At 45.1% G+C, this 27898-nt stretch overlaps 1 protein-coding gene across 4 annotated transcripts in view; it reads right to left on the bottom strand.

Moving 5' to 3' along the window:
- Positions 1 to 7844: 7844 nt before the first annotated feature.
- The window catches only part of CHCHD6 (coiled-coil-helix-coiled-coil-helix domain containing 6), a 184896-nt gene continuing 164842 nt past the window's right edge, over positions 7845 to 27898 (bottom strand). Inside the window, exon 10 of one of the 4 annotated variants that reach the window (XM_075005244.1) lies at positions 7845 to 12015. In XM_075005244.1, the coding sequence (XP_074861345.1) occupies positions 11992 to 12015 (24 nt within the window). In that variant the 3' untranslated portion in view covers positions 7845 to 11991. The remainder of the gene's footprint in view (positions 12016 to 27898) is intronic. The other 3 variants (XM_075005247.1, XM_075005246.1, XM_075005249.1) reach the window with 3 other exon arrangements.

The following is a 27898-nucleotide window of genomic DNA, read 5'->3' as shown; positions in this document are numbered from 1 at the left end:
CTGGTGAACTGACTTGCCCAAGGCCACACAGAAAGTGGCAGAGCATGGAACTGCATGAAACAGAAGTCATGGAACCATGAGTCCCAGGCTCAAACCTCTTAGATCCCATGATGAACCCTGCCCACTTTAAGCCCTCTCACCCCATTCAGCAACGTACCCTCCTGCTGAAGGAGTGCTAAATCACTCTCTGTATTCGGGTCTTTTTTCCACCACTCGTAATTGCTTGTGATGATGAAGCAATGACTGGGGAACAAACACGAATCTCGTGGCAAAAGGTGGCATTGAAAACCTGCAGCAGATACAGCAGCCAATTTCACTCCATTTGCATCACTGGTTCTCACAGATGCACAGCACTGATCTGTTTAATCCAATAAACTGCAGTCCAAGGAAATTATCGCTAGTTGGCAATGGCCAAGTGGCAGCCAAGGAGTAGGAGGGGAAAAAATCCCCAAAACAAGCAACACAAAACAGGCTTGCAGAAGAAAAATAAGGATTAAAGGAATACCAATGCTCTTTCATTCATGCAGCCCATAAAGAGCAATTTCTCTGCCTTTTGTGAGCTTTTACCTCAGCTGATGTGAGTTAAGCTAAATCCTGAACTGGCAATGGCCCCTGGCTCACCAAGAATCAGGAGCTTTGGGTTGCAGTAACTACCCAGATTTCTTCAGCAGCTAAAAATGCTGCAACAGAAAACAGAATTTGTTTAAAAACCTAACACTGCAGTATCGCATGGCACAAAATCAGATGCACCCCCTAGTCCATTCCCTCAGTGGGTACTGACAGTACCGGCGGAACTCCTATTTACTTGCTTTATGACAGTTGAAACAAGGAGCTCATTAAATTAATAGCTGTTCTTTATTTTTAATGCTGTGTTTAGCTAATGCTGAATTACAGTGGCACTCCCTGTTCGTACAAAATACTACTAAACACAATGCCATGATGCATTCACTGGCAGAGCCAGCAGATCAAAGGGAATGTGCAAGTGGTCCTTGCCAAATAACTGACTTGGAAGGAATGGGCCTTCTGATTCTTGCTGTGAGATAATCACTCAAATCTCCAAGCTGGTTCCTTGATTAGGTGAGCTCAAAGTAGTTTAAATCTGGAATCTCTCACTTAATGTGACTTAAACCCTTGTGTTCCGAGTGGAGCATAGGCCATCTACAAGTCTCCTCCACCTTCACTCTGTCTCAGGACAAAACTTCTAGCTGGCTCCAGGAGAACCCCAGTTGTTGTCCTTCAGTCTCAGTAGAGCTTCTCCACGTTGTCTGAGGTCTTCCTCTTTTGCGTTTTCCTTGCTGGTTCCATGTGAGAGGTTGACAGACAATGCTGGATGATGGTTTTCTGAGAGTGTGACCGTGCCATCCCCACTTTCTACTCTTGATTTGAATGTAGAGTGGTTCTTGACCTGCTCTGTTCCAAAGCTCCTCATTTGTGATCAAGTCTTGTCATTTGATGCAAAGGATGCACCTCGTGCATCTGATTATTAACGTCTGTAGCTTGTGATTTGAAGACTTTTTAGTACACCAGGTCTCACAATCATACAACAGCACACTCTTCACCTTTGTGTTGAAAATCTGAGGTTTCATCTTTGCAGATATTATTTGAGAACTCCATATGGGATGGAGAGTCTTGAATGCAGCTTTGCTTTCCCCAACCTGGTACTGAGTGTTTGTTTGAAAGGCCATGTGCTCAGGCAGGCAGTTGGAAGCTGTGAGTCTTGATTAGGTTTGAATTGAAACACCATATTGAATTAAATAATTAAATTAAATAATAATTAAGTAATAATTAAATAATTAAATTAAATCAAAACACAATGTATTGAATTAAATACATTAGAAGCAGGAAGCCTAGTAAAAAAGCAGTGGGGCCCTTGGACAATAAAGATATAAAAGGAGCGATCAAGGAAGACAGTGCCATTGCGCAGCGATTAAATGATTTCTTTGCTTCAGTCTTCACGGCTGAGGATGTTACAGAGGTTCCTAAATCTGAGCCAGCCTTTTTAGGTGACAAATCTGAGGAACTCACTCAGATTGAAGTGACATTAGAGGAGGTTTTGGAGTTAATTGATAAGCTGAATAGTAACAAGTCTCCAGGACCAGACGGTATTCACCCAAGGGTTCTGAAAGAACTCAAATGTGAAATTGCGGAGTTATTAACAGTGGTTTGTAACCTATCCTTTAAATCCACTTTGGTACCAAATGACTGGAGGACGGCCAATATAACGCCAATATTTAAAAAAGGCTCTAGAGGAGACCCTGGCAATTATAGACCGATAAGTCTAACATCAGTACCAGGCAAATTAGTAGAAACACTAGTAAAGAATAAAATTGCAAGGCACGTAGAAGAGCACGAATTGTTGGGCAAAAGTCAACATGGTTTCTGCAGAGGGAAGTCGTGTCTAACTAATCTATTAGAATTCTTTGAAGAGGTTAATAAACATGCGGACAAGGGGCACCCAGTGGACATAATATACCTAGATTTCCAGAAAGCCTTTGACACGGTCCCACACCAAAGGCTTTTATGTAAATTAGGTGGTCATGGGATAGGAGGAAAGATCCTTTCATGGATCGGGAATTGGTTAAAAGACAGAAAACAAAGGGTGGGAATAAATGGTAAATTTTCACAATGGAGGAGGGTAACTAGTGGTGTTCCCCAGGGGTCAGTCCTGGGACCGATCCTGTTCAACTTGTTCATCAATGATCTAGAAAATGAGGTAAGCAGTGAGGTGGCAAAGTTTGCAGATGACACCAAGTTGTTCAGGACAGTCAAAACCAAAAGGGATTGTGAAGAACTACAAAAAGATCTCAGCAAACTGAGTGATTGGGCAGCAAAATGGCAAATGAAATTTAATGTGGGTAAGTGTCAGGTAATGCATGTTGGAAAAAATATCCCAAATTACACGTACTACATGATGGGGTCAAATTTAGCTACGACAGATCAGGAAAGGGATCTTGGAGTTATAGTGGATAGTTCTCTGAAGACATCCACGCAGTGTGCAGCAGCAGTTAGTAAGGCAAATAGGATGTTAGGAATTATTAAAAAAGGGATCAATAATAAGACAAAAGATATCATACTTCCCCTATGTAAAACTATGGTACGCCCACATCTTGAGTACTGCGTGCAGATGTGGTCTCCTCACCTCAAAAAAGATATATTGGCATTAGAAAAGGTTCAGAAAAGGGCGACTAAGATGATTAGGGGCTTGGAACGGGTCCCATATGGGGAGAGGCTAGAGAGCCTGGGACTTTTCAGTTTGGAAAAGAGGCGATTGAGGGGCGAAATGATAGAGGTATATAAAATCATGAATGGTGTGGAGAAAGTGAATATAGAAAAATTATTTACCTTTTCCCATAATACAAGAACTAGGGGACACCAAATGAAATTGATGGGTAGTAGGTTCAAAACTAATAAAAGGAAATTTTTCTTCACACAGCACACAGTCAACCTGTGGAACTCCTTGCCCGAGGAGGCTGTGAAGGCCAGGACTCTATTAGGGTTTAAAAAAGAGCTTGATAAATTTTTGCAGGTTAGGTCCATAAATGGCTATTAGCCAGGGATAAAGTATGGTGCCCTAGCGTTCAGAACAAGGGCAGGAGATGGATGGCAGGAGATAAATCACTTGATCATTGTCTTCTGTTCTCCTTCTCTGGGGCACCTGGCATTGGCCACCGTCGGCAGATGGGATGCTGGGCTGGATGGACCTTTGGTCTGACCCAGTATGGCCATTCTTATGTTCTTATGTTCTTATCTGTCCCTTTGTCTCTGCCCATAATACTCCCACCAGCAGATGAACTGCTCCTTATCTTCCAGGTCATCCCCTTCCAGTGTGATGGTGTTGTGGAGCTGTCCAAAAGATATGCACTTCTGACAAACCTTATCTTGCAAGATGATACTGTGGAACAAATTTGGGAACACATCAAAACACCCTAGGAAGAGACCTATGATAAAACACTGGCGAAGAGGACAAGGTGTCTCAAAGAATAGCTCACAGCAGAAACTCTGAGAAAAGTGAAGGCACGCAAGGACAGAAAAGCAACAATCAACAGCAGCAAAACAAGAGCAGCCAAAGCAGAAGCTCAGAGACTGTATTCAGAAGTTAACAAACAATTTAAAAGGCTGTAAAATGGGACAAGAAGAAATTTGTGGAAATCTTGCACAACAAGCGGAACAAGCTGCATAACAGAGAAACTTGGAAGAGCTGTATGACATCATATGGAAGCTAGCTGGGTCACAGGGTACAGTGGATCAGCCATTACAGGATAAGGAGCGGCATGTGCTAACAAACTCAAGTGAGCAGCTCAGTAGATGGAAGGAACACTTAGAAGAGCTACTGAACCACCCTGTTCACATGGAATCTCCGGCGCTGCCACCTGCAAATACACCTCTGCAAATTAACAGCAACAGACCAAAAAAAGAAGAAATCAGAAAACACGTTACCCATCCGAAAAGCCCTCATCCAGACAACATCCCTGCAAAAGCAATCAAGGCACACACTGAGACATCAATCAACATGATGTATAATCTATTTGGGAAAATTTGAGACACTGAAGAGATCCCACAAGACTGGAAACATGGTTACCATATCAAGCTTCCAAAGAAAGGCAACCTAAAGGAATGCAAAAACTAGAGGGACATCATGTTACTGTCTACTCCAGGAAAAGTATTCAATAGGATTCTGGAATCTCTCCAGCCTACCTTAAAACCCTTGGGAGCTTAGGAATTGTCACACCAAATTTGATTCATGGTCTGTCTAGCTCACTATCCTGTCTTGGACAGTGGCCAGTACCACACGCTTCTAAAAAAAGTGCACACTTCCCTCTTGAGAGCAACTAGGAAAAGCTTCCCTGGTGGGAACGTATTCTACAACTTTGCCAGTTAGAAGTTGGCTTATGCACAAAGCAAGAAAGTTCCAATCTCTTCTATGTCCCCTCATCCATCGTAGCAGTGGATGTTCTCATTATCCATACAGAGCTATTACCCTGACTAAACTTGGCCGAAAGGAGGTTGAGTGGCAGTAGGTTCCACAGGTTAATTACACAATTGTTTCCTTAACTCAGTTTTAAAATTTCTGCTTTGATGTCCTTTGAGAAGGCCAAGGCCTTATGGTTTGATCATTTGGAGATCGATTAAATAAAGGCATTCCCATCTTTGGAAGGCTCTTGTATTGTCTAAACCTCAGATAGTGACTCCACATCTTAGAAGCTAAAGGAGCCATTTCAGCGAGGGTGTCAGAAATCCAATACCATGTTTGAAATACCCAGGGAGACAAGCTGCGGTCACTAACTACTGGAGCACTGAGTCTTTCATATCCACAAATTAGGTCAAAACCAACAAGGAGCAGTAGTGGTCAAAAGCTGTTAGGGTAGGATCCATGAAGGCACCTTTTCAGGTTTAGTGTCCTAAGTCCCAGGTGTGGCTCCACTGTGATCCACAAAACTCCTTCCAAACTGTGCAGGCCTCTCAGTTCCCTTGGCACCTATGTTTTTGAAAGTAAAAGTGCCCTTGGTACCTATATTCTTGCTCCTGGGCACATGCATTGCTGCCTTATGTTAGATGTCTGGATGCCCATCTCCCAACCGAGCCCCCAAAATAATCCACAAGCCAGGGGAAGATAGATGTTTGACCACTTAAGCTGGGGGTCGGAGGCTTGATCCAGTAGGTAGCCTCCAAGCAAACCTACTAGATTGGGTCCTATTCAAATGTGGCCAGAGGCTTAATGACTATTCAGCCACAATGGAACAATCATTGGCCGAGAGAGAATGTGAATGACTCTAGAATCCTGTGATTAGAACACCCAACTGGGAGGTGGGAGACCTCAGGTCCTGTCCCCTTGCTCCAATCACTTCATCAATTATCCAGAGTGCAAGAGCTTCAACAGGAGGCTCTGGGAGCTTGTCATCAGGATATCCTACAGGTCAGCAGTTTGAGGACTCTCTTGTGAACTGGAATACCCCCACCTCAGTTCAAACCCTCTCCCCTTCCTCTGGCAGAGCACCCTAAACAATGAGCTAAAAGTTCAACATGGACTCCACTACTACCTGTTTCATATGGAGCAAGGCAAGTGACTAACACTCATTTCTTCAAAAGACATTTTTGGGAAGTTCTACATGGCGCTAGAACACTCACTGCACTGTGTCTCAGAGCATAGGTCAGCTGACTCAAGCTGTGGGGCTATAAAATTACAGTGCTGGCTTGCATGGATCACAGTCTCAGGCATCCCTCTCCCCCAGTTCATTACACTGGAGTCTAGGCAGCTAACTGGGGGCTTTGTTGTTTGCCATGTTGTTCCAATCCCATCAAGGGCACATTCTGGAGGAGAAACATTTCAAGAAGACAGCAAACAGGGCATGTAATTTGGAGCACTGATAGACAGATGAGGGTTGCCAGCTGTAGTTTGTTTCAGACGCCAGAGGAGCAGTTGAGTTTACCTTTAGCACAGAAACAACAGCTTGCTTGTTCATCTCTCCAGCAAGAGAACAAAGAAAGTTACTTGCTGCCTTGAGCAGACTGGCTGCAAAAGTATGAAGACAGAATGAGCATTATGATTAAATGCAATGGACTCATTTTGATATGGAGCCTTGCTAGTGCTGAAAGATGATCCACTTCCCCCACTGGCTCTGTCCCAGGCTACCCACAAACTATCACCACTCTGCAAGTGTAATTAGATACTAGAGGGGGAGGGGTATCATTACTTGCACAGAAAAATTGTCCACACAAGGAGGATTGCAAGATCAGGCTCTGAAACGACTTTAGTTTGTATCACGTGTTAGCCCTACAGAACTGGGGCAATGAGGCGACAGTGAGATACACTCACATAGTAGTGGTGGAGGAAAGTTGATCAGATCAAGAACATTACAGCCATTTTCCACAAGGACAATTATACAGAAGTTCAAATCAAGACAAGCAGGTGCTAGAGACCATGCCTACACAACTCTGTATTGCTGTCAAGCTTCTGGCGAAAGATATCCAGTAATTCCTAATTGTGTTGCATCAGCTGGAGAGGGGAGAGATGCTGGTAAGAATGGCCATACTGAGTCAGACCAATGGCCCATCTAGCCAAGTTTCTTGTCTTTCAACAATGCCCAATGCCAGGTGCTTCAGAGGGAATGAACAGAACAGGCAATCACCAAGTGATTCATTCTGTTTTCCATGGCCAGCATCTGACTGGCAGGGGCAAAGGGCACTCCAAGCATGGGGTGCCATGCCTGACCATTTTTACTAATAGCCAAAAGGTATTCTTACTTGGTGTGCGTTGTAATGGTTAATGTGTGTGTACACAAAGACTAACACAACAGGCCATTGCAGCTGTTGACTGTATTTTAAATAGGTACATTTCTCCCACAGCAATTGGTAGGAAAGAGGCAGGAGGGAAAGCCCAGGACACAGAACCTATATTTCTTCCACTCCACATACAAACTGTGACAAGCATGACAATAGGCCATCATGCAAAGTTAAGGACCTCATCATGAAAGTCACAATGTTGCCAATGGAAGCTCAACCCCTCTAGGCTCCAGAAAGGAGCTTTTAACCAGTTTGGCAATAAAATAAATAATACCTTAAAAGACAAAAGGGAAATTCTGCCTGGAAAGGAAACACATAGCATGAGATCACAGGATTCAGCAGACTATGAAATAGGAAATGAGACTAACTCTTCACCCCAACAGCTGCACAAAACCCTCCTACAAAGATTAGACACAAACTTGGCGATTGCCTTTCTTCTTACAGCCTCTCTCATCATGGACAAGGCAGAGCTGGTAAAGGTACAAATGCAGAGCGGATATTAGATAAAGCATCTTGTAAAATCAAGCATGAAATATTAACAACAGGTGGCGGTGGATTGTGTTTTTATGCAATATTATAAATTCTGTGTTTAGAGAGCCTGAGATGCCCTTGTATATTAGAGCTCCCGAGTGCTTGTTGAATGTTGCCTTTAAAGAACCACTGAGGCCTCTTGGAAAATTTTGAATTATTAGTTTTTTATTTGCTATATTTTCAGTCTTTTGTTGTTACTGTTCCCATGCTAGGAGCTTTCGCATGGAAGCAAGTTCTTTTATTTAATTCCTATTCATCCAGCCATTTTCAAACAGTTTGTAACTGGGCATTCTGCAAACCTAATTTTCACACACACACTTACCACAACTGTACACATCATATGCTAACTAGTTGCATTTCTGCACAAATTACCTGTTTGTGTACACAACTACATTAGCTGAACGAGCAAAGTAATTAGGCAGATGCTCAGCTGAACTGTCTGAAAATCTGCCTGGGTGAATTTTGTGTAGGTAAGAGAGGTTGGAGGAAATAGTAGATACTAAAGTCCTACTTATCCACTAAATGTGTAGCGAAGATGGCCATAGAGCAAGCTGTCCCCATTATTCTTCAATCTTGTCTTGAAAGGACCTTGTTCTAAGGGTGAAAAGCAGTTCAGTTTCTATGGTCCACACAATACTTGTTTATTATGGTGGAGACTTACGTTGCCAATTAGTGCCAAGTGTGACCGGTTGTGTGATGAGGACAAAACTACCTGCCACTGGGTACCAAACTGAAATCACAACAATTTTTACCCCTTAAGAGTTTATCTAACACTTGCCATCACAATCACCCATGAAAATCAAGCTGTGCAGCAAGCAACAGAGATTTCATGAACAGGCAGTCAAGGAATCAAATGGAGAGAAAACCCACAGGAGCCAATCATTGCAGCGTACAGGATGTCTCCCATCTTTGCAAGGCCCTTAGGAACACAGGACATGGGAAAAGGGGAAAAAATGTACCAGAGACACTCACTACAGATGATGTATTATGTGTAGACAGAAGAACTTTCATAATTGCTCAGAAAGTATCCAAGACTCAATTGCCAGGAATTCTTTTTGGGGTCCCCATGTAAACTTTCTAAACAGATCTGATCTGTTGCAAGCCCAGAGGCCTCAGAGGAAGATGATGGGGAACATGGCAGCTAGTAACTTCCAGTGGAACTATTCAGCAGTGCAGGAGGAACAAGTACAGTGGACCTCCTGAAAAGCAGATAGGCTATCTCCTTGCAGGATGGAATTGTAGTTCTGAGACCTACTAAATCTCATTTCATGGCAGTGCTCCCAGGAGACAAATTTAGCTGTTATCCCAGAGCTGAAAGGCTTTCACCCTCACACCCTCCTTTACTGCTGGCTTTCTAGCCCCATCACTGGGCTCCACATAAAGCATGTCAGATGAGTTTATTTCAGTCTTCATATGTATCCTGCTCTCCATTAATTCTTCTGACGCAGGACCTACAGCACTAGTAAGTAAGAAATATGACAGTAATAGGATAGTGAGTACAGAGGCTACAAAACAGACATTTCTGTCATGACCAACCTCATGCCACTGCCATCTCATCTAAGGTTTCTGATTAGGTGGCTCAGCAGTGGATTGGGGCAGTGACTGAAGGACAGAGAAAATAAAGGCAATTAAACAAATCGGGAGCTTCATTAGGAGTTGCCCGATAGCATCAGATGATACTCTGGTATCACTGGGGCTGCACAAAAGTGGTAGTACACCTGGCCTGCATTAACCTGAACAGGGCCAGAGATGTTGCATTTGCATTTTTATAACTGGATCCCTCCCTCCCACATCTACTGGGTTCATTATGTGAGCGATCACATCTGTTTATGTTTCACAGACACCTGCATATCTTGAGATAACAGCAACTCCCTGAATGCTGTAATCAGTTATTTCTCAACAGAGGAATTGCCAATTTGGTAAATAAAGCTAATTACAAAAGAACATGGAAATGTATTACAGTTGCCTCAGGGAGAAAGCTGTCCTATGCAGCAAAATAAGATCAGAACAGCTGTACTGGGTCAAACCAAAAGGTCCATCTAGCCCAGTGTCCTCTCTCCTGACAGCGGTTAATGCCAGGTGGCTCAGAGGAAATGAACAGAACAGATAATCAAGTGATCCATCCCGGTCACCCATTTCCAGCTAAATATTCAGCCCTGGCATCATAAGCCATCTCCCCACAAACTGGTGAGGCTGAAGTGCAGGTCATGAAGACTACATGCACCAAGCAAAGCTGGGGGAGAGACAAGGCAAGAGGCAAGCTAAGAGGGACAATCACCCCTAAAACTCAATAGTAACTAAAAACTAGTAGTCACCTGGAGATGAACTTTACCTGCAGTTAATCTCAGAAGATATGTGGCTCTCATGCTCTGCTCCACAGAACGTTCATGCAGTGAGCAGAGCAGGAGCCCTGGCCTGCTGGTTTGGAGCAGCACAGAAAGCTCCCCTAAAACAGCCATCCACAGACCTGAGGGCACAAAGCGCCCAGCTCTGGTTTTCCAAGCTGCTTCTCCTCCGCAAGGGCCAGTGGGTCTGACCTGAGCAGTGCAGCAACTTTGGAATCTGTGGGAAATCTGTGACTTTAACAAAGGAAGGGCCAAGAGTGAACACAGTGCCCTGCATCATGAACAGGGCTTTGCCACTCATCCAGCTTAACGGGAGGTGTGGAAGGCCAGGAGACTGAGCTGACGAACGGGCACATTTCCAGTATAAGTGCACCCATGATGAGTGGCAAAGTTCAGTGACGACTCATTAGGTAGCACTCTTTACTATGGAGCCAAACATGCAAAGCCACTGTGAGGGGAACTATAAAGCTGGAGCTGCCCCATTTTGGGTAAGGCATTAAATGAAGGCGCTGATCTCATGTGATTATGGAAGACATGGTCAATTTTTCACTAGCTTTGGTGTGGGTTGTATATCTTGGCTAAATTCCAATTCCGCTCATTTCTTTCTGGCTACCTAATATTCCCCCTGTGGATTCAACTGGAGAAGTTATTCATTTCCTGTCCGAAAGTGCTGTGTAGCATTCTTGGCATGGGAAATAATGAACCAGGTCCAACCATACAGCTGGCGGCATGTCAAAGATGGGCAAATGATCACTGCATGTGCTATACACACAAGAAAGAGTGTTGAAAGCAATACACATACCCAGGCACAAACTCAAGCTAGGCTGTGCAGATGACAGGAGACCCCCAAAGAAATACAGTCAAGACAGACTAACTGCCTCCGAACATGGATAGGGATGCAATGCTAGATATGCTGTTCTGTACTGCCCCTTGTTCCACAGAGAGGGAGGAGGGTGAAGTGGGTGTGGGGGCAGGTAGAGGGAGAGGGAGAGGCAACATGCACAAGATCCACATAGTGAAGGTTCTGCATTCAATAAGTGATGTTTTTTCCTGCATGATTCTCAAAACTAGTTCCCTCTCAGCCAAGGCTTCGTCGCCTTCCAAGTATGTTCATAAAAGCCAAAGACATTCCGCACCTGGGCTGAAACAAATAATTTACAAACAGTGAATGGAACTATATCTATCCCTATTCTTAATGCTTATTGGGAATTGAGATATTTGCTGCTCCAGGGGTTGGAGGGATAGTAAGGAGCAATGCTTCAAACTCACAGGGCTGAAAGTATGTCACGGACACAGTGACCATTAGACAGTTTATTGTTCTTAGGAAAAAGCCTTGGAAGGCAAGGAATGTGTTTGCTGGTGTTAATCACAAGAGCATGCTAGGAACAGTTAATCCTAACAAGCAGGTCAGGGTTGCTTCCCCAAATAGTTCAGATGCCTTTCGCTGAAGCACAAGGACAAAGGCAACAGCACTTGAAACACACAATGGATAAGTGAAACCAAAACTAATATGAAGTCAACTGGGCCTCAGGTCACATGGGCATCTAAGCTATGTGCCATGATGTAGGCACCTGTGTTCACAGGCTTCTTTTTACAATGAACAAAGGGTGAAGCACATTTGGCTGCCCATCACCATCCCACCCCCTGCCCCCAGCCAGCCCAAAAACATCCAGTGAGACTGATACATGCAGGCATTTAGAAGAGGAATCATGTCATTTTCTTGGACTGCTACAGACAGAAGGCACCGATTTTGGTCAGCAAAAATCCAGAATGATGTTGGGCTTCAAAGGGCCTCTGTGGTCCTTGTGTTCTGCTCTTTGGCGGCTGCCAGGGTTTATCCATGATTAACCAACAGTTCCTGGGAAAAAGGGAAAGAAGACAAAGGGAAGAGCTGGCTGGTTAGTTATTCAATTGCTGTGACAGGACTGTTTCTTTCTGAGATGAACGAGTAACACTGGCAGGGATGAGATGCTGCTCACACCCAGACAGGACAAACAGCACCCTTCAGAAGATTATTAGGCACTGTTAGCTGCAAACCAAAGCAACATGTAAGGGGAAATGGGAATTGTAGAACAGGCACTGAAAAAGCTAAATGGCACAGAAAGGTTATTTCAAGATGTACAACTGGCCTCTCATCTCTTTTCACCCTGTTCCACTCAAAACCAACCAGGTCTCCCCAATGTACCGATCTGAAACTTTTCAGGAGGAAGTTAAAACCCCACAGCTCCATTTGCTTCCTGAAGTGTTCTGAATTAAGATTTCTGTAACTACATGGGGTAGCTCACAGTAACAGAGATCTTTTCACGTGCAGGTAAGGTTTCCTCTCAGACTCTAGCAAAGTCAAAACTGGTTGAAGAGAAAGAAACACCCAGTCCCAACAGTTAACTTGCTCCAAGATTGTTTTCTGTAACGTCACCCCACATGGTGTGGAACAACAACAGACCTGGGTTTCTGGTCAGGCCAAGAAGGATTTCTTCTGGATTCTAACCTGACACCTTGTCAGCCCCTACACTGCACAGCTTCTGGGAATTAGCAGCCAGAAACCCCAATCCAAGCTAAAGCATGTTAAACCCTCCTCATCTGTCCTTGCAGATGACCCTAACTAAGGCAGCTTGCTGGGGATCACATCCCCTGCAATCTCTGCCCAGCTGACCACATCTCCTCCTCTGACAGCAGAGTGGAACAACACCTCTGCCAGATTCCTCTCTGATAACAGGTAAGAGGGGACATATTTTGTAGCCTGATAAGCCACCTTTCTGGGATCTTGGGTTCCACAAATGGTACAGCTGACCTTGGGAACAAGTGGAAGCCATGCCAGCATCAAACAAGAGGCACAAGTTCTGGTGAGAGAGACAAGAAAACACTAGTCCAATGAAAATATTTACCAATGGAGATTTAAGGACTTCAGTGAGAAACAGCAGGTCTCTGGCCTTAGATTTGATAGACAATGGTCCCAACATATCATGCAGACAGATTATTTTTTCTTGAAATATTTATACAGTGCCTGTAGTGACAGCATCTTGACTTCTTACTGCGAGCACCAAACTGATACACACAGAACAGGATGAAAATAAAATGTCTGTTCCTGCCGTATGATGGGCTGGGCCCTGACCCGAGCCTGATTAGACAAGACAGCTTAGAACCTGAATAGAAGGCCACCAGCCTTGAGCTCTGGTAAACCAGAGCAATTTCCATGGGTGAGGGCTCTCTACTGAGAATGAATGCTCAGACACTGGAATTAGAAAAGTCTGCTCCAACAATCAACAGCAAGAGTCATGATCCTCTCTGCACAGCTCATGGATATGTGGGAAGAGAGACTACTCAGCTAGGTAAATTCCAGATCAGCTATGGGTAACAGTGTGCTGCCTCAATCTGATGTTTTGTTCATTCCCTAGGCCCAGCAGGGTTTAGAACACTTTGCTCAGACCCAATGAAGCTGAACACTTATCTCTCTGTATGCACACACTCCCCACCTGACAGTTGGACCAATGCAGACAAGCTTAGAAAGGAGGATCTCACACAAGGGTGATAGAGAAGGAAGAAATGGAGGATGCCACAGACCACTCTCCTGCCCAACAAAGTTTGAGGGACTTGGACTTTTAATCTGATTGACACATATCTTCCTAAAACTCAAATCAACTCTGTCACACCCCCCACGTTTTGAAAACTGGTTTATGAATATGAATGTGCATAACTCAAAGATGCTTTATGCAAAACACGTCATGTAACTTATCAATTTTGCAGTTACAATCTGCTGAATCTGTATATCCTATTTTTGTACATGTATCATTCTTTTATGTGAAGTTAGAAATGAGAAGTGTGAATCTATGTATAGTTCTAAATGTGCCAATGAGAGTCGATAGTGATACTTCAGGTACATTAAGACTCAATAGTCAAACCAACAACCTGCGGATGGTCACATTTGTCCTGTAAACCCAAACTGTGGTTGGTCCTAGAAAGACATGTGACCATGCCACCAGGTACTGAAATCAACCTTGAACTTGACATTTTTCCATAGGGATAGGAGGTGCCAAACAAAGGATTCCTGCCCTGAAGAAAAGTCAATTTAAGCAATGCGAAGCACTCAGCTTTTGTCTTCAGTCAGCTGTTGAAAGTGCCTAGCCCACCCTAAGGGGATACAAAGAACTTCAAAGAACATCTAGACCTGTGGTGTTCAACCAGTTCTGTGTGTTCTAATGTGGCAAACTAGCCACATTATTCTGAAAATACAGTTATTGTCGAAGCCAACTAGTTGCACTCAACCAGCCAAATAGCCACATGTGTTAGTGGCTAGTGTGCTGGACACCATGGCTGTAGACTCAAGTCAGAGTAAAATATCAGCTCTTATTTGAAGCTTTTACCTGAGATAAGAACAGTTGTTTAGGGTAAGATTTGTATGTAACAAGTTTCTCAGGGGGTTAGAACTGGCTAAGCAGTTTTTGTTTATTTTAATATAGTAACTTACTTTGACCTGACTGTTTTCACTTTAAATCCTACTTTTTATAGTTATTAAAATACTTTTGTTTATTAGCAAGCCCAATTTAAATAACTGTTACAGGCATGGGGGGTGGGGGCAAAGCAACCACTGTCCCATGTCTTTCACTGATACAGAGGGTGGACATCCTTATAAGCTTTCTCTGTGCAAAAAACTTTTACATGGCGTAAGATGGATTTATGTGAGATTTTGGTCCCTTTTGGGGGTTGATTTCCTGGGTGCTCAGCTATTAGAACTGCACCCTCCCAGAGATGAACTGGTTCAGCGTTTGTGCTGGGGCGGGGGGAAAAGAGGGCAGTAACTCCAACTCTCTACCCTGTTTGGGGGAGACCAGAGGATCTAGCCCAACAGGACAGCATGGAGTGGAGCCCTGGAGAGCAAGAAGGTGGGCATCAGTAGCACTAGTGCTTTTGTTTTCCTAGAAAAAATGGTGCTGGAACTCAAGTTCTGCTGACAGTGCCAGCTGTGGGATCCCCAGCTGGGAGGTAGGAGAGACCCTGCAGCCCCACAGCTGGGAACCGGCTGGGGAGTGGAGACCTGTTGGCAGCGCCAGCCACAGGATCCCTGGCTGGGGGAAAAAGGGTTCTGGAACTCCATTTTGATGCATTCCACCAGAAAAAAGCCCTGACTAGCATCATCTGCATACCAGGGGAGAACCCTAAGGAGACTTCTGTGATTCATCCCATCACAAATCCTGTGTGCTTTGTCCCCACATGAATCATATAGTTTCCTTGAGCTGTGTTCTTTATTCACACTGTATGTCCTGCTAAAGGTAAGAGAGGACAGAAAACTTGAGGATCGTTCAAACCTTTTTTGGGATATCTGAGTGGCTGCAACACATGCCCTTCTTCACTTCTTACTCTCTCTGGTGTAAGTTCAAAGGAAGCATCTGCCCTGTAATGAGCTCCTACGTCCTTCCCTTCCTGTGGGCCACAGCAGAGCTGATGCCAAGTGAAGGTTACTTTCCTCACTGGGCATCAAGGTGCAAGTGTGATGACAGCAAACATTTGTACTTTTACACCATGGTCAAAACCTTAAGGAAAGCAGTCATTCTTCCCCACAAGAAGATGCCAGTGCTGCCAACATCCTATGTACACAAGGTGCCTTCAGTGATTTATAATCTGGGCTCCTGGTGTCTGATGCCTGCTCATCTAGTGGGTAGCTGGCTTCCCTGTTTAGCAACAGCAGCATCCTACTAGCCACACACTCAGCAAATTGTCTGTCTAAAATACGAAGAAAAGTGTGTTGAGCGAATCCCTTATGATGTTGGTTGTCTGCCCCACTGGGTTAAAACATTTGAGCCTAGCCATGTTTAAAGGTTTAAATAACCTATGTAAAGTCAGCAACAAAACAGAGGGATGGGAGTCAGGGATGATGGAGGTCTACACAGTAGTCCAGAGGCTCAGGCTGGATTTGAACTATGTCCCCCTCCCTGCCTGGAGGTCTTTGCATGGGAAAAGCTGTTTTTCCTGAAAGCACTAACTCCAAAAGAGGGATCCTTATAGGAATATCACTGTGCTGGAGAATGTTCAATGGCAGCTGCTGTCACTCCAGTAGTAACCTAATAATAGGCTCACATCCACTGAGTGTGGTTACTGAAAGGGCAGTTATTCAGTCCCTACCTCCTGTGCATATTCATGCTCTCTTCTCTAGCATTAATGAGCTGGAGGGAGTTGGTAGGGATGTGAAGATAAAAAGAAATATTTTTTGCCAAGTGAGCTAGTCAAAGCTTATCAGGAAATCATCCATATAACTTGACCAGCTCTGATTTCCCAAGTAGTTCTTCTGATCATTAGTAAATTCAGGTTTTACACTAAGCAGTGTATTTTATAAACAGCAAAATGTAATAAGCAAAGAACCACTAAATTTCATGGTAAAATGGTTCATTATATTAAATTTGTAACTTTCTAGCTACGGGTCAAGGAAATGACAGTTCCCTGTTCTGTAACTGGTGTTCTTCAAGATGCGTTGCTCATGTCCATTCTAAGTTGGGTGTGCACAGGCGCATGCCCAGCTGCTAAAAGGAGGGAGGGTGGGGAAGGCGGGAGGGTTTTGGAATGGACATGAGCAACACACCTCAAAGAACACCAGTTACAGAACAGGTAACTGTCTTTTCTGGTTTGAGTGATTGCTCATGTCCATTTCAAGCTGGGTGAATACAAGCCAATGCCTAGGAGATGTGGTCGGAGACCCGAACAAACTGCAGAACAGCCCTGCCCCCCAAAGTGTTTTCCCGTGCGTGCTACATCAAAGCATAATGCGTTGTAAATGTATGAACTGAGGACCAGGCAGCCGCCCTAAAGATATCCTGGATAGGCACCTGTGCCAAATACGCCACAGACGACGCCTGTGCTCTGATGGAGTGTGCCCTAATCAGAGGGGGAGGAACACTTGTGAGCTTGTAACACACTCCTTGATGCCTTCTGGTCTCCTATCAGCAACTGCCACTAAGAGTTGCTGCATTCTTCTAAAGGGCCTAGTCCTATCCATATAGGAGGCCAGCACCCTTCTAACATCCAAGGCGTGTACACATTGCTCCATCAGGGAGGCATGGGGCTTTGGGTAAAATATTGGCAGGGAAATGTCTTGGTTAACATGAAATGCCGAGGCCACCTTAAGTAAAAACACAGAGTGAGGTCTCAGCCTAACCTTATCCTTTTGAAACACTGTGTACAAGGGGTCCACTGAAAGTGCCCTCAACTCAGATACCCTCCCGGCTGAGGTGACTGCCACCAAAAATGTTGTTTTGTAACTCAGAAACAGCAGGGAACAGGTAGCCAGGGGGTTAAAGGGGGACTCCATAAACTGGGCTAACACCAGATTGAGATCCCACGGGGGCAGTGGTGCCTGAACCTGGGGCTTGATTCTTTCTAAACCTTCCAGAAACTTTTCACTATGGGATCTGAGAACACAGAAGACGTTCCATGACCCGGGTGAAAGGCTGAGATAGCAGCTAAGTGCACCCTAACCGAGGAGAGGGACAAACCCTCCTGTACCAGACCCCATAGGTAATCTAAAATCCACAGGATGGGGGCTTGTGAGGGAGAACCCTCTGTGAGACACCCACACCGAAAACCTTTTCTGCTTAGTCAAATAAGTCACCCTCATTGAGGGTCTTCTACTATTTAACAATACTTCCTTTATGGGATCTGAAGAGGCCGGTTCCTGGTCCCTCAGCCATGCGGCACCCACGCTGTGAGGTGCAGTGACTGGAGACTGGGATGTTGCAGTCTCCCCTCTTGCTGCATCAGCAGGTCTATCCAGATTGGCAACGTCATCGGCTCGTGGATTGACAGGTGCAGGAGGGTCGAGTACCAGTGCTGACAGGCCCATACCGGTGCCACCAAGATGATCAATGCCCCTTCTCAGCAAATATTGAGGAGGACCCTGTGAACTAGCAGAATTGGAGGGAACACATACATCAGCCTGCCCAACCAGGGGATACTGAAGGCACCTGCCCAGGACCCAGGGCTCTGATTGCGATAGGTGCAAAACTTCCTGCATTTCACATTGAGGTGGAAGACAAACAGGTACACCCGGGCATACCCCCACTTCCAGAAAATAGAACGAATGACCTCTGGGTGGAGAGACTACTCGTGATCCATAAAGGACCTGCTGAGTTGGTCCACCAGTGAACTGTGCACACCTGGCAGGTAAAGGGCCTGCAGCATGATGTTACGCTGTATGCAGAAGTCCCAGAGCATCATGGCCTCATGACGCGAGGAGAGGCGCGTGCATCCCCGTTTGTTGATATAGTACATTGCTCCCATGTTGTCTGTACTGACTGACACGCAATGTCCCACCAGATTGGCCTTGAACATCACACATGCTAGTCCGATGGCTCTGAGCTCCCTCACACTTACGTGGAGCCAAAAGTCCGACACACTCCAGAGAGCCTGGGTTCGTAGCTGGCCCAGGTGCGCTCCCCACTCCCAGTCTGAAGAGTCCGTCACTAGGGAAAGTGAGGGCTGCTGAGGGGCAAAGAGGACTCCTGTGAGGATGACCCCCTTGTCCAACCACCAGTGCAGGGTCAACAGAGTCTGTGTCAGCACCGTAACCACCAGGTCTAAACTGTCTCTTACAGGGTGATACACCGATGACAGCCTTAGAGTAGAGAGCGCATCCTTAACCTGGCATGCTATACTATGAAGGTGCACACTGTTTTGTGACCCAGGAAATGCAGGCAGCACCTGGCTGTCATGGTGGGAACTGCCAGGATATCTCGGATGATGGCCACCATGGACCAGAACCTGTTGTCCGGCAGGAATGCCCTGGCACACCTGGCATCCAGTCGTGCCCCTACAAACTCTATTGACAGAGACAGGACCAACACCAACTTTGCCTCACAAAACAGACATTAAAACACTCCAGATCCACAAACCAGTTAGTCAACACTTTAATGGAATGGTGCCATTCTGTCAATGACCTCAAGGTATGTGTGTGACTGAAAAGAAATTATCGCTCCTTTGTAGAAAGGGAAACGGACAAATTGACATTTATATTCAAATTCGGAACATTAACATATGGTTTAAATCGGGATGTGACCTTTCTCAGTCACTATAGGGGCTCGTCTGCATACTTAACTCAATCTAATTCTTGATCTTCCTCCCCACCCCTCCACTCTCTGATTTGCTCACCTTGATTATCTTTTTCTGATTTGTCCTCCTTGCTTACTGTTTTTGGTTCTCTGTGTCTTAAATATTGAGTCTCTTCTGGTCTGGCTATGGTCTGAAGAAGTGGGTCTGTCCCACGAAAGCTCACCTAATAAACTATTTTGCTAGTCTTTAAAGTGCTACTTGACTGCTTTTTGTTTTGATAGTGTATAGACTAGCACGGCTTCCTCTCTGTTACTATTCAACTTTGCCTCATTGATCAAGAGACAAAGGCTTACACAGGTTTGACAGATCAACTGTACATGCTGACTCACCTGCTCCCTGGAACAACCCTCGACTAGCCAGTCATCCAGGTACGGGAACAGCTGCACACCTTGCCCAAGTAGGTGCACTGCTACTACCGCCATGAATTTGGTGAAGACCCTTGTGATCGCAGACAGACCAAAAGGCAGGACTGTGAATTGATAATGGCTCTCATCTGCCACAAACCTGAGAAACCTCCTGTGAGGAGGGTAGATTGAAATATGGAAATGTGCATCCTGTAAGTCTCAGAGGGGGACGGAAAGCCCCTCCTCGGCTATTAGTTAAAACACTAAGACTAACTATCAAGTACTAAAACTATTTACACTTCTTCAAGATCTATTTACACTACCATAGGCTACTAGCTAAAGAACTGAGCAGAGAAAGCAAGAGCTCCAATCACCAGCAGCAAGGTGAGAAGGAACTGAGTGGTGGGAGGGAAGGGTGTCAGGCAGTGCATATTGGTTCCCATACGGGCACCATTCCAGGGGGCACCACACTGACCCTATGGTTACTGGCTAGGACTAAAAGCTTCGGCACCTGGGCATTTGCCTGTGCACACCCAACTTGGAATGGACATGAGCAATCACTCAAAGAAGAATGCTTCTTTCCTCAATAAAGCCACTAATGCATGAAGTTACCCTTCAATTGTATTTTACAACTTTTAAAAAGCATTTTTTCTCCCTACGGATTGTGATATCGATCAGTTATTTTCATTGGTTTTATTTGCTGGCAAAAGACATTTAAGCAATACTTACGGATTAAAATCAAATCAGTCCAACCGCAAACTATCCACGCAGCTGTAGGGATGTGTCAACCTGAAGGTTAACAAACATTCCTAGCACTAAACCATCAGGATCCATTTAGGGGGATAAAACTTAACAAACCCCTTGTCTAATCAGCTTTGGACCTGAAACCTGGCAGGGTGCAGACCAGAGCTCCTCACCGGCTTCCTGCTTTGCAACTAGCGTCAAAGAAAGTTTCTGCAAACAAAAGCTGCAGTTGGATAGTGCTATCAATCAACCTAGGCTGCTCCCAATGGAGGCCTGATACAATTACATCTAAAATCAACATGCTCTGGATAGACTAGCTAATTAATTTTTGCCTTCCTAAGAGTGTATATTGTACTCATGAAGGTTGTGGATAGATTCACAACCACAAAAAACACATTACAGACCACGAAATCTGGTCTTTTGTATGCTTTTACAATATATATGCAGATTTTAAGGGAGACACCAGCATTTCTTAAAGTGAGGATCCTGACCCAAAAGGGAGCTTTTTTGGGGGGTCGGGGGTGGCAACATTTTTTAGAGAGGGGTCATGGTTTTGCCACCACTACTTCTGTATTTTCTTCAGAGCTGGGTGGCTGGACAGTGGCAACTGTTGGCTGGGCACCCAACTCTGAAGACAGCACCCCACCAGCAGCAGCACAGAAGTAAGGGTGGCAATGCCATAGCATGTTATCCTTACTTGTGCACTGCTGATGGCAGTGGCTTTATTATCTGAGCTGGGCTTCTAGCCAGCAGCCGCTGCTCTCCAGCTGTCCAGCTCTTAAGGCAGCACCACTACCAGCAGCAGCACAGAAGTAAGGATAGCAGTACTCTCTTGTACTTTCCCCATCCAATCCTTTTTGTGTCAAGATCCCAATAGTTACAAAGCCATGAAAGTTCAGATATAAGCAGCTAAAATATTTTTAAATTCCTATGACCATGAAATTGACCAAAATGGACTCTCAATTTGATAGGGCCCAGTTATGGCACTGGCAATGCTTAGAAACAGAGGTATACTCAGCACACAGCTGATTGGCTACAGGAAGCCTCTCACAGCTGTTGACATAGAGACCACTTCACCTGTTGACATAGAGACTCAGACCCATCTCTCATAACCTTTACCAAACCAGAGACCTGGGCTAGCCTGTGTCCAGTAGTGTCCAATGACTGATGTTTTAGAGGCACACTGAAACCCTCTTATTTAAGATCATTTTACACCAAAACCAAAAAACGTGGTACAGCCTATGAGCTGGCTAATGTGTACGCCATTGCTCCTCCTGGATTGAATCAACTTTGTGTTGCAAACCCTAAACGAGTGAACAGTAAATGATGCTGGGGCCCTGTGATTTTGGTACTAGAGATCAAAGTTCTAGTCCCCCAGCCACTGTGCAAAGCTATAGTCAGTCACAATGTGCTGCACAGCAAAGTCAGAGGGAAGGGGCACGGGGGGGTCTAATTTGTTATATACACGTACGTTTAGGTTGCAAGCAGAAACTGTCTCCCTTACCACAGGCTATCCAGTTAAACTCCTGGGTACTTAACTTCCTCATCCCCACAGTGTGCCATTCCAGGAGTTCAGATATTTCACTGTCTGAACCAGACAAGTCCTTCACAGCATACACAGCATTTTATTCCTACGCAGGCCCTAGGGCAGGCTCAAAGCTACTTCAAGTCAGCAAGCAGCCAGGAGGTGTTCCCATGCAATGGCTGCTACGTGGCCCACAAGGAATAAATTAGAGACTTCAGCCCAAAGCATCCTCACAATAAGCCACCACAATTGGCACTGACTGGTCTCCTTGTTAGGATTTCAAAGTGAAGCCAGAGACATAACAGGTGTGGAGACCATCCTCCCTGGTCTCTTGGAAGAACAAGGGTGAGGCATGCCGTTGGGGTGCAGAGGATGGGGAGCTTGCCATGCTGCTGCCCATGAGGTACACAGTCTGTAGATGGAGGAATCTGGGCTCTAGCGTTGACTGTCTACCATTGCTAAGCCCATGTGTACCTCACATATGGAAGAGGAAAAGATAAATCCTCACAACTGCAGCTCTAGCAAGGAGAGAATTGTCCATTCCAGACAGCATCTTCTACTTTGCTGGTCTCTACCTCCCCTCTCCTGACATACAGCACAGTGAGGCTTGCCCCTCAACTAACAGTACTGAAAAATCAGCCAGCTGCTAGGCTGCCAGTGTGCCACCTAACAGCAGCTGCATGGAAGCCTGCTTCTTTCCATCTCTGGTTCCATCAGCGTGGACAAGGAAGAGTTAAGCTCTGCACACATTTTAACTCAAGACATTTTATCTTTTCCAAGTCTGTGTTTAGATGTGGGAGTCTGGGCTCGGGCTCTCCCCTACTCACCCTGGTATCAATGGGAGCCAGGTAAACCCAGCAACAAGCTCTTCTAGGGCTGCTCTATGAGCTACATGCCTTTTATTCATTGCCCTATGTGGTGCCTGAAGCCAGAAGGGTTGCCAGGTAAGATCATGTGGGCCAGTACAGAGTAGTACAGAGGGTGTTTTCTCCCATCAAGGCTGGGTTAACCTGGCTGTCAGGGTTATGGTGTTTCCTGGCACTCACAGGCTGTTGAGGAGCATTCTCAGCTGACAAATTCATACCCTGTGAATCTTACTCTCTTTGGTGGTTTGCCAGAAGCTCTGCTGGTGAGGAAACAGCACAGGGCAAGGCACATTTGTTAAAGTAACCCCTGAGCAAACACCACACAGCAGCTAACCCTGCCATGGTGCCTCTGATGGTCACTATTTTAGGTTTGTTTTAATATTATTTTCAGCATGCAGGTTCCATGGCAACAAGATCAGGATTCCCAGCCACAAGCCAAACTGTCTAGGATCTTCCGTCTCTCCTGAATCCCTTTCCCAGGAGGGTAGTAGAAGAAAAAGGAGGACGTAGATGTTTCCAGCTTCTTCCCATAGGCTGTTGCTGTAAGCTCTCAACACAAACCACCTTATTCTCTCTTTGGAAAAGTTTTCATACAACTTATGATGAGTCTGCCGATAAAACTCTCCAAGGTTCTGAGTTCTAAACAGCTATCAGTGAGCCTCCTTGAGCTGCGTATAATCACAGGGGTGCAGAACATTAATTCCTATGTGCGCTGTAGATACCGATGCTGCCTTCTCTTTAGCACTTCTGCAGAGCTTTCCGTCTCCAGAGAAGCTTGCAAACATCTGTTATCTTCTTAGTATCTCCTGGAGGTGGGAAAGTCTTATCCTCATTTTACATGGGGGAGACAGGCTCATAAACATTAAATAACTTGTTTGAGGCCAAGCAGAGGGTGTCAGTGGCAAAGCTCAAAGTAGAACTCTGGAGTTCAGGGCTCCCTGCTCTCTGCTCATATCATACTTCTCCACAGCAGTGTTAATACTGGTACATGTGTTTTCTGCCTTTAGGCAGCATGACTGCAGAAGTGTTTTTCACTTTTGTCAACTTGGAAAATCTTGCAAGAAAACAGTGCCAGCCCAAGATAGGTATTCAAGGCCTTTTTTCTAGCTAAGGCACTCGCTCCTGGCCTATTAGCATCTTAACCTATTTTAAGGGGCATTTGTGTCACTTTGATTTAATGTATGCTGCAGGTATTTTTCAGTTATGTGCAATTTGTGTTGTTGCATTCAGCGTATGGCCTATTCCAAGGAGCAGCTGTGCTGACAAATGGATCAAGGCACTTCTATGCCATACAGTTATTACACAAAATAAAGCAGCTTGATACCCCTCTGAATCTTGTGTCCTTCAAGATAACATACAGTCCACGGGTACTGCTTGCTTAAGCTAAACTTTGAGACAAAGAGAGGGCAGAAGGCTGTCTAAGCACCAAGAAAAATAGTTCATTCAATAAACAAACCACAAAATTCTGCTTCCTCATTCCCTACTCAGTTGTTTCCAGTAGCTTTGCAGAGACAGCGGAGGAAAAGAAGTAACCAGCTTCTGGCCTACTTCACTCATGGCTATAGAGCTCAGAAGCCTGCATGACAGCAGAATGGAAAGCCTTCATAAAGGTGCAAGGTGTATTGTGGGGGTATCTCTCTGAGCACATCAACATGGAAGTCCCCATATGGCTTCTGCAGCCTTATGGAAAAGAAGAACAGGAAACAAATATATTATTTTCACCTTAACTCAAAAGGCCAGATGCAACATTTGCTTTGTTCTGCCACTACACCTCATTTCACAGAGTATGACTGGAAGATGGAGTAATTCACTAGCTCCACTAATCTCTAGTTCTGAGACTCCCCTGTTTGCTCATGCATTATGACATATTGATTTCCATGGGATAATCACTCTGATCATTGTTCTAGCCCAGAAAGAGCCCTCATCTTTGCACCTGCTTAATAGGAAATGTTTTTCCACGAGCTGAGAGTTTCTGCAAGGCCCAGAATGCTGTCAACAGACTTTGTTTGGGGTCCAGCCTGCCAACAAATCAGCAGCCCCAACACCTTACTTCAGGGAGTGCCTTTTTTATTTTGGACATGAGCTGGAAAACGTTGGGGGGGTGAGTAGAACAAAGATAATTCCACAAAGGGTCACTCCAGAGAGAATGATTGCTAATTAATTGCAATAAACACTAAGGATGGGTTTTGTTAAATTAATGTTCATTGTATTTAATCTGCTTTCACCACTAAGAAAACAACAGGCTAGAGTGATTTTCCTTGTGCCTGGCATACAGATTACACCCACGCATTGCAGGTGATGCAAAAGGTGAAAAAAAAATAGGACAATTCATTTGTGAATTCTTCTCCCCACCCATCATTAAAAGATTTGAGACAGGTACATTTGATACTCATTGTTTTTCAGTATAGACCACTTGAAGGATACAAACTGGCCAGACAGTCTCTGACTGCTAGATTTAATCCTTCTGTACTGATGCTGGTACCTGCTCAGAGCTTGGCTGTTGCATCTCTTGGTTAGTCCAGTCCTGAATCCACAAATCTTTCTGTTATTGCACTTCAGCCCTTACATGTAAGGCCCAAGCGAGTTCCCAGTCCATTACGATCAATTTCATGGCCATAGAATTTGAAAGCTGTTAAATTTTACGTTTTCAAATGTTTAAATCTGAAATTTCACAATGATGTAACCACTGGGGTCCTGCCCCAAAAGGGCATGAGATGGGGAGAGTAGGGCATGAGTGTATGAGAGGGGGAGAGTAGGTTTGCAAACCTGGTTGGTGGTGGGGGGGTCCCCCTCATTTCTGTGCTGCCCCCAGAGCTGCTGCAGGAGGCTCTGGAAGGTGGCAGTGGGTCTGAGCCTCCCTCAGAGAGCAGCTGTGCAGGGGATGGACAAGTACTGTCCTTCCCTGGCTCAGCTGGAGTTAGGAGCCCCATTCCAGTGATGTTCTCAGCAGCAGGGGAGATTGGATTTCACAATAAGTGATGTATTTTTCACAGGTTTGAAAATGCTTGGGCCCTACTTATATGAAGCATTCTACTAGTCTAGTGCTGGGCCCCACACACAGGTCTGCCACTGCACCTCAATCGTGACCTAAAACGTCACTTGCTATTCTTATGCAGATTGCTGACCCCTTCCCTGCTATATTAATCCCTCTCTCCTTGCTATTAGAGTCCTGAACTTCTTCAACCAAAATTGCCATATCCTGTTGAGCTGCTAATGTTTTGTAATATGAAAAAGCATCAGCTATTAGGAAAGGCTGAAACCAAGCTCATTTGCCTCGTAATTCAGCCCACATTTGAAGCCAGCCCTCCCAAGATATAATGCTTATACAGCTGCCTCTTATATCTCCTAGTTCTAACTGTCTGTACCAATAGCTAAGTGGCAGTCTCTTAAAGAAGTATGATCCTCTCTCTCTCTTGCATCTACAGGATAGAACCTTGGACCACAGACACAGGACCACAGCGCACACAGCTAAAGGGAAACAGGCAAGAAAGATTATGGCTAACATCATATATGTTCCATAAAGTTCCTACAGGTTGAATCTCTCTAATCTGGAACTCTCTCATCCAGCAACATCCGTAATCTGGCATGATTTTAGTTAGCCAGATTATGACTTATCACGAGTGTGGCCAAGTTTCCCATGGTCCCATAAAGTTTGTTTACAGCTTCCAGTCCTGGCTCTCTCTGTTTTGTGCTGTTATTTAGCTGTAATTTACCCCTAAATGTCTTCTAAGAGCCCAGTAAGCAGAGAAAGTGTTGGTAACGTTGCCAGACAATATTGACCTCCTGTGGTGCAGCAAATTCTCTCATATGGCACCAGTCAGGTCGGTCCCATGGGTGCGAGACAAGAGAGGTTCAACCTGTAGTTTACTTTTCGGCTCTGTAAAGAACAACAATCATCAATGAAGACTAGGCAAAGATCTGGGTCTCCCACATGGCAGCACAAAACACTAATAATCACAACCCAAATCCAGGGCTGGGACTAGCAGTTTATTGTGTATTTTTGTTTAGACACTCTGCAAGTGTTAGTGCTACATCTCACTGAAGGAAAGAAATGCACAGCTGCTGTAAAGCGGAGTCTCTAGTGGTATGAAATAGCACCACTACAGTTGGTCAAGATTGCTTCAAAATTCATTTCCCTTTAGAATTGTGACCTCTCTCTTCAAAACCAGACAATAATTCCACCTTGGAGAAAGATGATGATATCCAGCTATACACACCAGACAGTACAAACAGAACAATGCATTTTATAGGGACAGAGAAAAGAACTTACAAGGAAAGGACAGAACACTAGCTATTCTTTTCCAGTATAACTGGAATAGCCCCTTGCACTCTTTAAGCATGTAATTTAGACCTCAGGAGAGATAAAGGAATCCTGATGTTTTCTATAGCAGAATAATTACAACTTGTGCAAATGCAACCCTAGTTTTATGTGGGATTAAAAGGACCATTGCCAGTACTTATTACTGGGACCCTGGATAACTGCAGCCAGGGGAGCAATACTCCCTCTTCCAGAGCCAACAGGAATAGAAAAATCACCCCAGTGATGCAACATACAACTTTAGTCCTACCAACTGTAGCCCAAAAGCATTAGGGAAGTAAGGACAGAGGGTAGCAATATTGTTGCTGCTGCAGTAAGCTTCTGTGACTGTGGGCACTTTTAGGCCCTGTTGTAGTTTACCTTGCTCAGAGCATATCTAAATTAAACAGAGTATATATTACTTGAGTTCCCACCATTGCTACAACCACATGGACTGAAAAATGGGAGCAATAGTGGGAAATTAAAAGAAAAAAAATACTTGTTCGGACAAGGCCAAAAAATTTTCGGGACCAGTCAGGGCTGCCCGCGGGGTAGGGACGCAGGATTCAGGGCAACACCTGCAGGCCATGCCCCTGTGTCCCCTCTGCTCCTCCCCCATCCTGCCCCACTCCAACCCTTCCCCCAAGCTCTTCTCCTGCTCCGCTTCACCTCTTCCCACCCCGGTCTGCCCGTCCCCCTTGCAAGTGCAACATGAGCCAGAGGATAACCGGGAGCCCAGCAAGGATTGGCACCCCTTTACTCACCACAGTAGCAGGAGCTGGAGCTACCTGGCAGCCTGCTCCACTGCCCATCTCTCAGCCCATTGCACTTTACGTCGCCATAGTAGCAGAAAGCAGAGATCCCTGGTCCCA

The sequence above is a fragment of the Carettochelys insculpta genome, chromosome 11, assembly GCF_033958435.1.
Source record: "Carettochelys insculpta isolate YL-2023 chromosome 11, ASM3395843v1, whole genome shotgun sequence".
Taxonomy (NCBI): Eukaryota; Metazoa; Chordata; order Testudines; family Carettochelyidae; genus Carettochelys; species Carettochelys insculpta.
The sequence above is the reverse complement of the archived record's forward strand: the minus strand, read 5'-3'. Positions and strand labels throughout refer to the sequence as shown.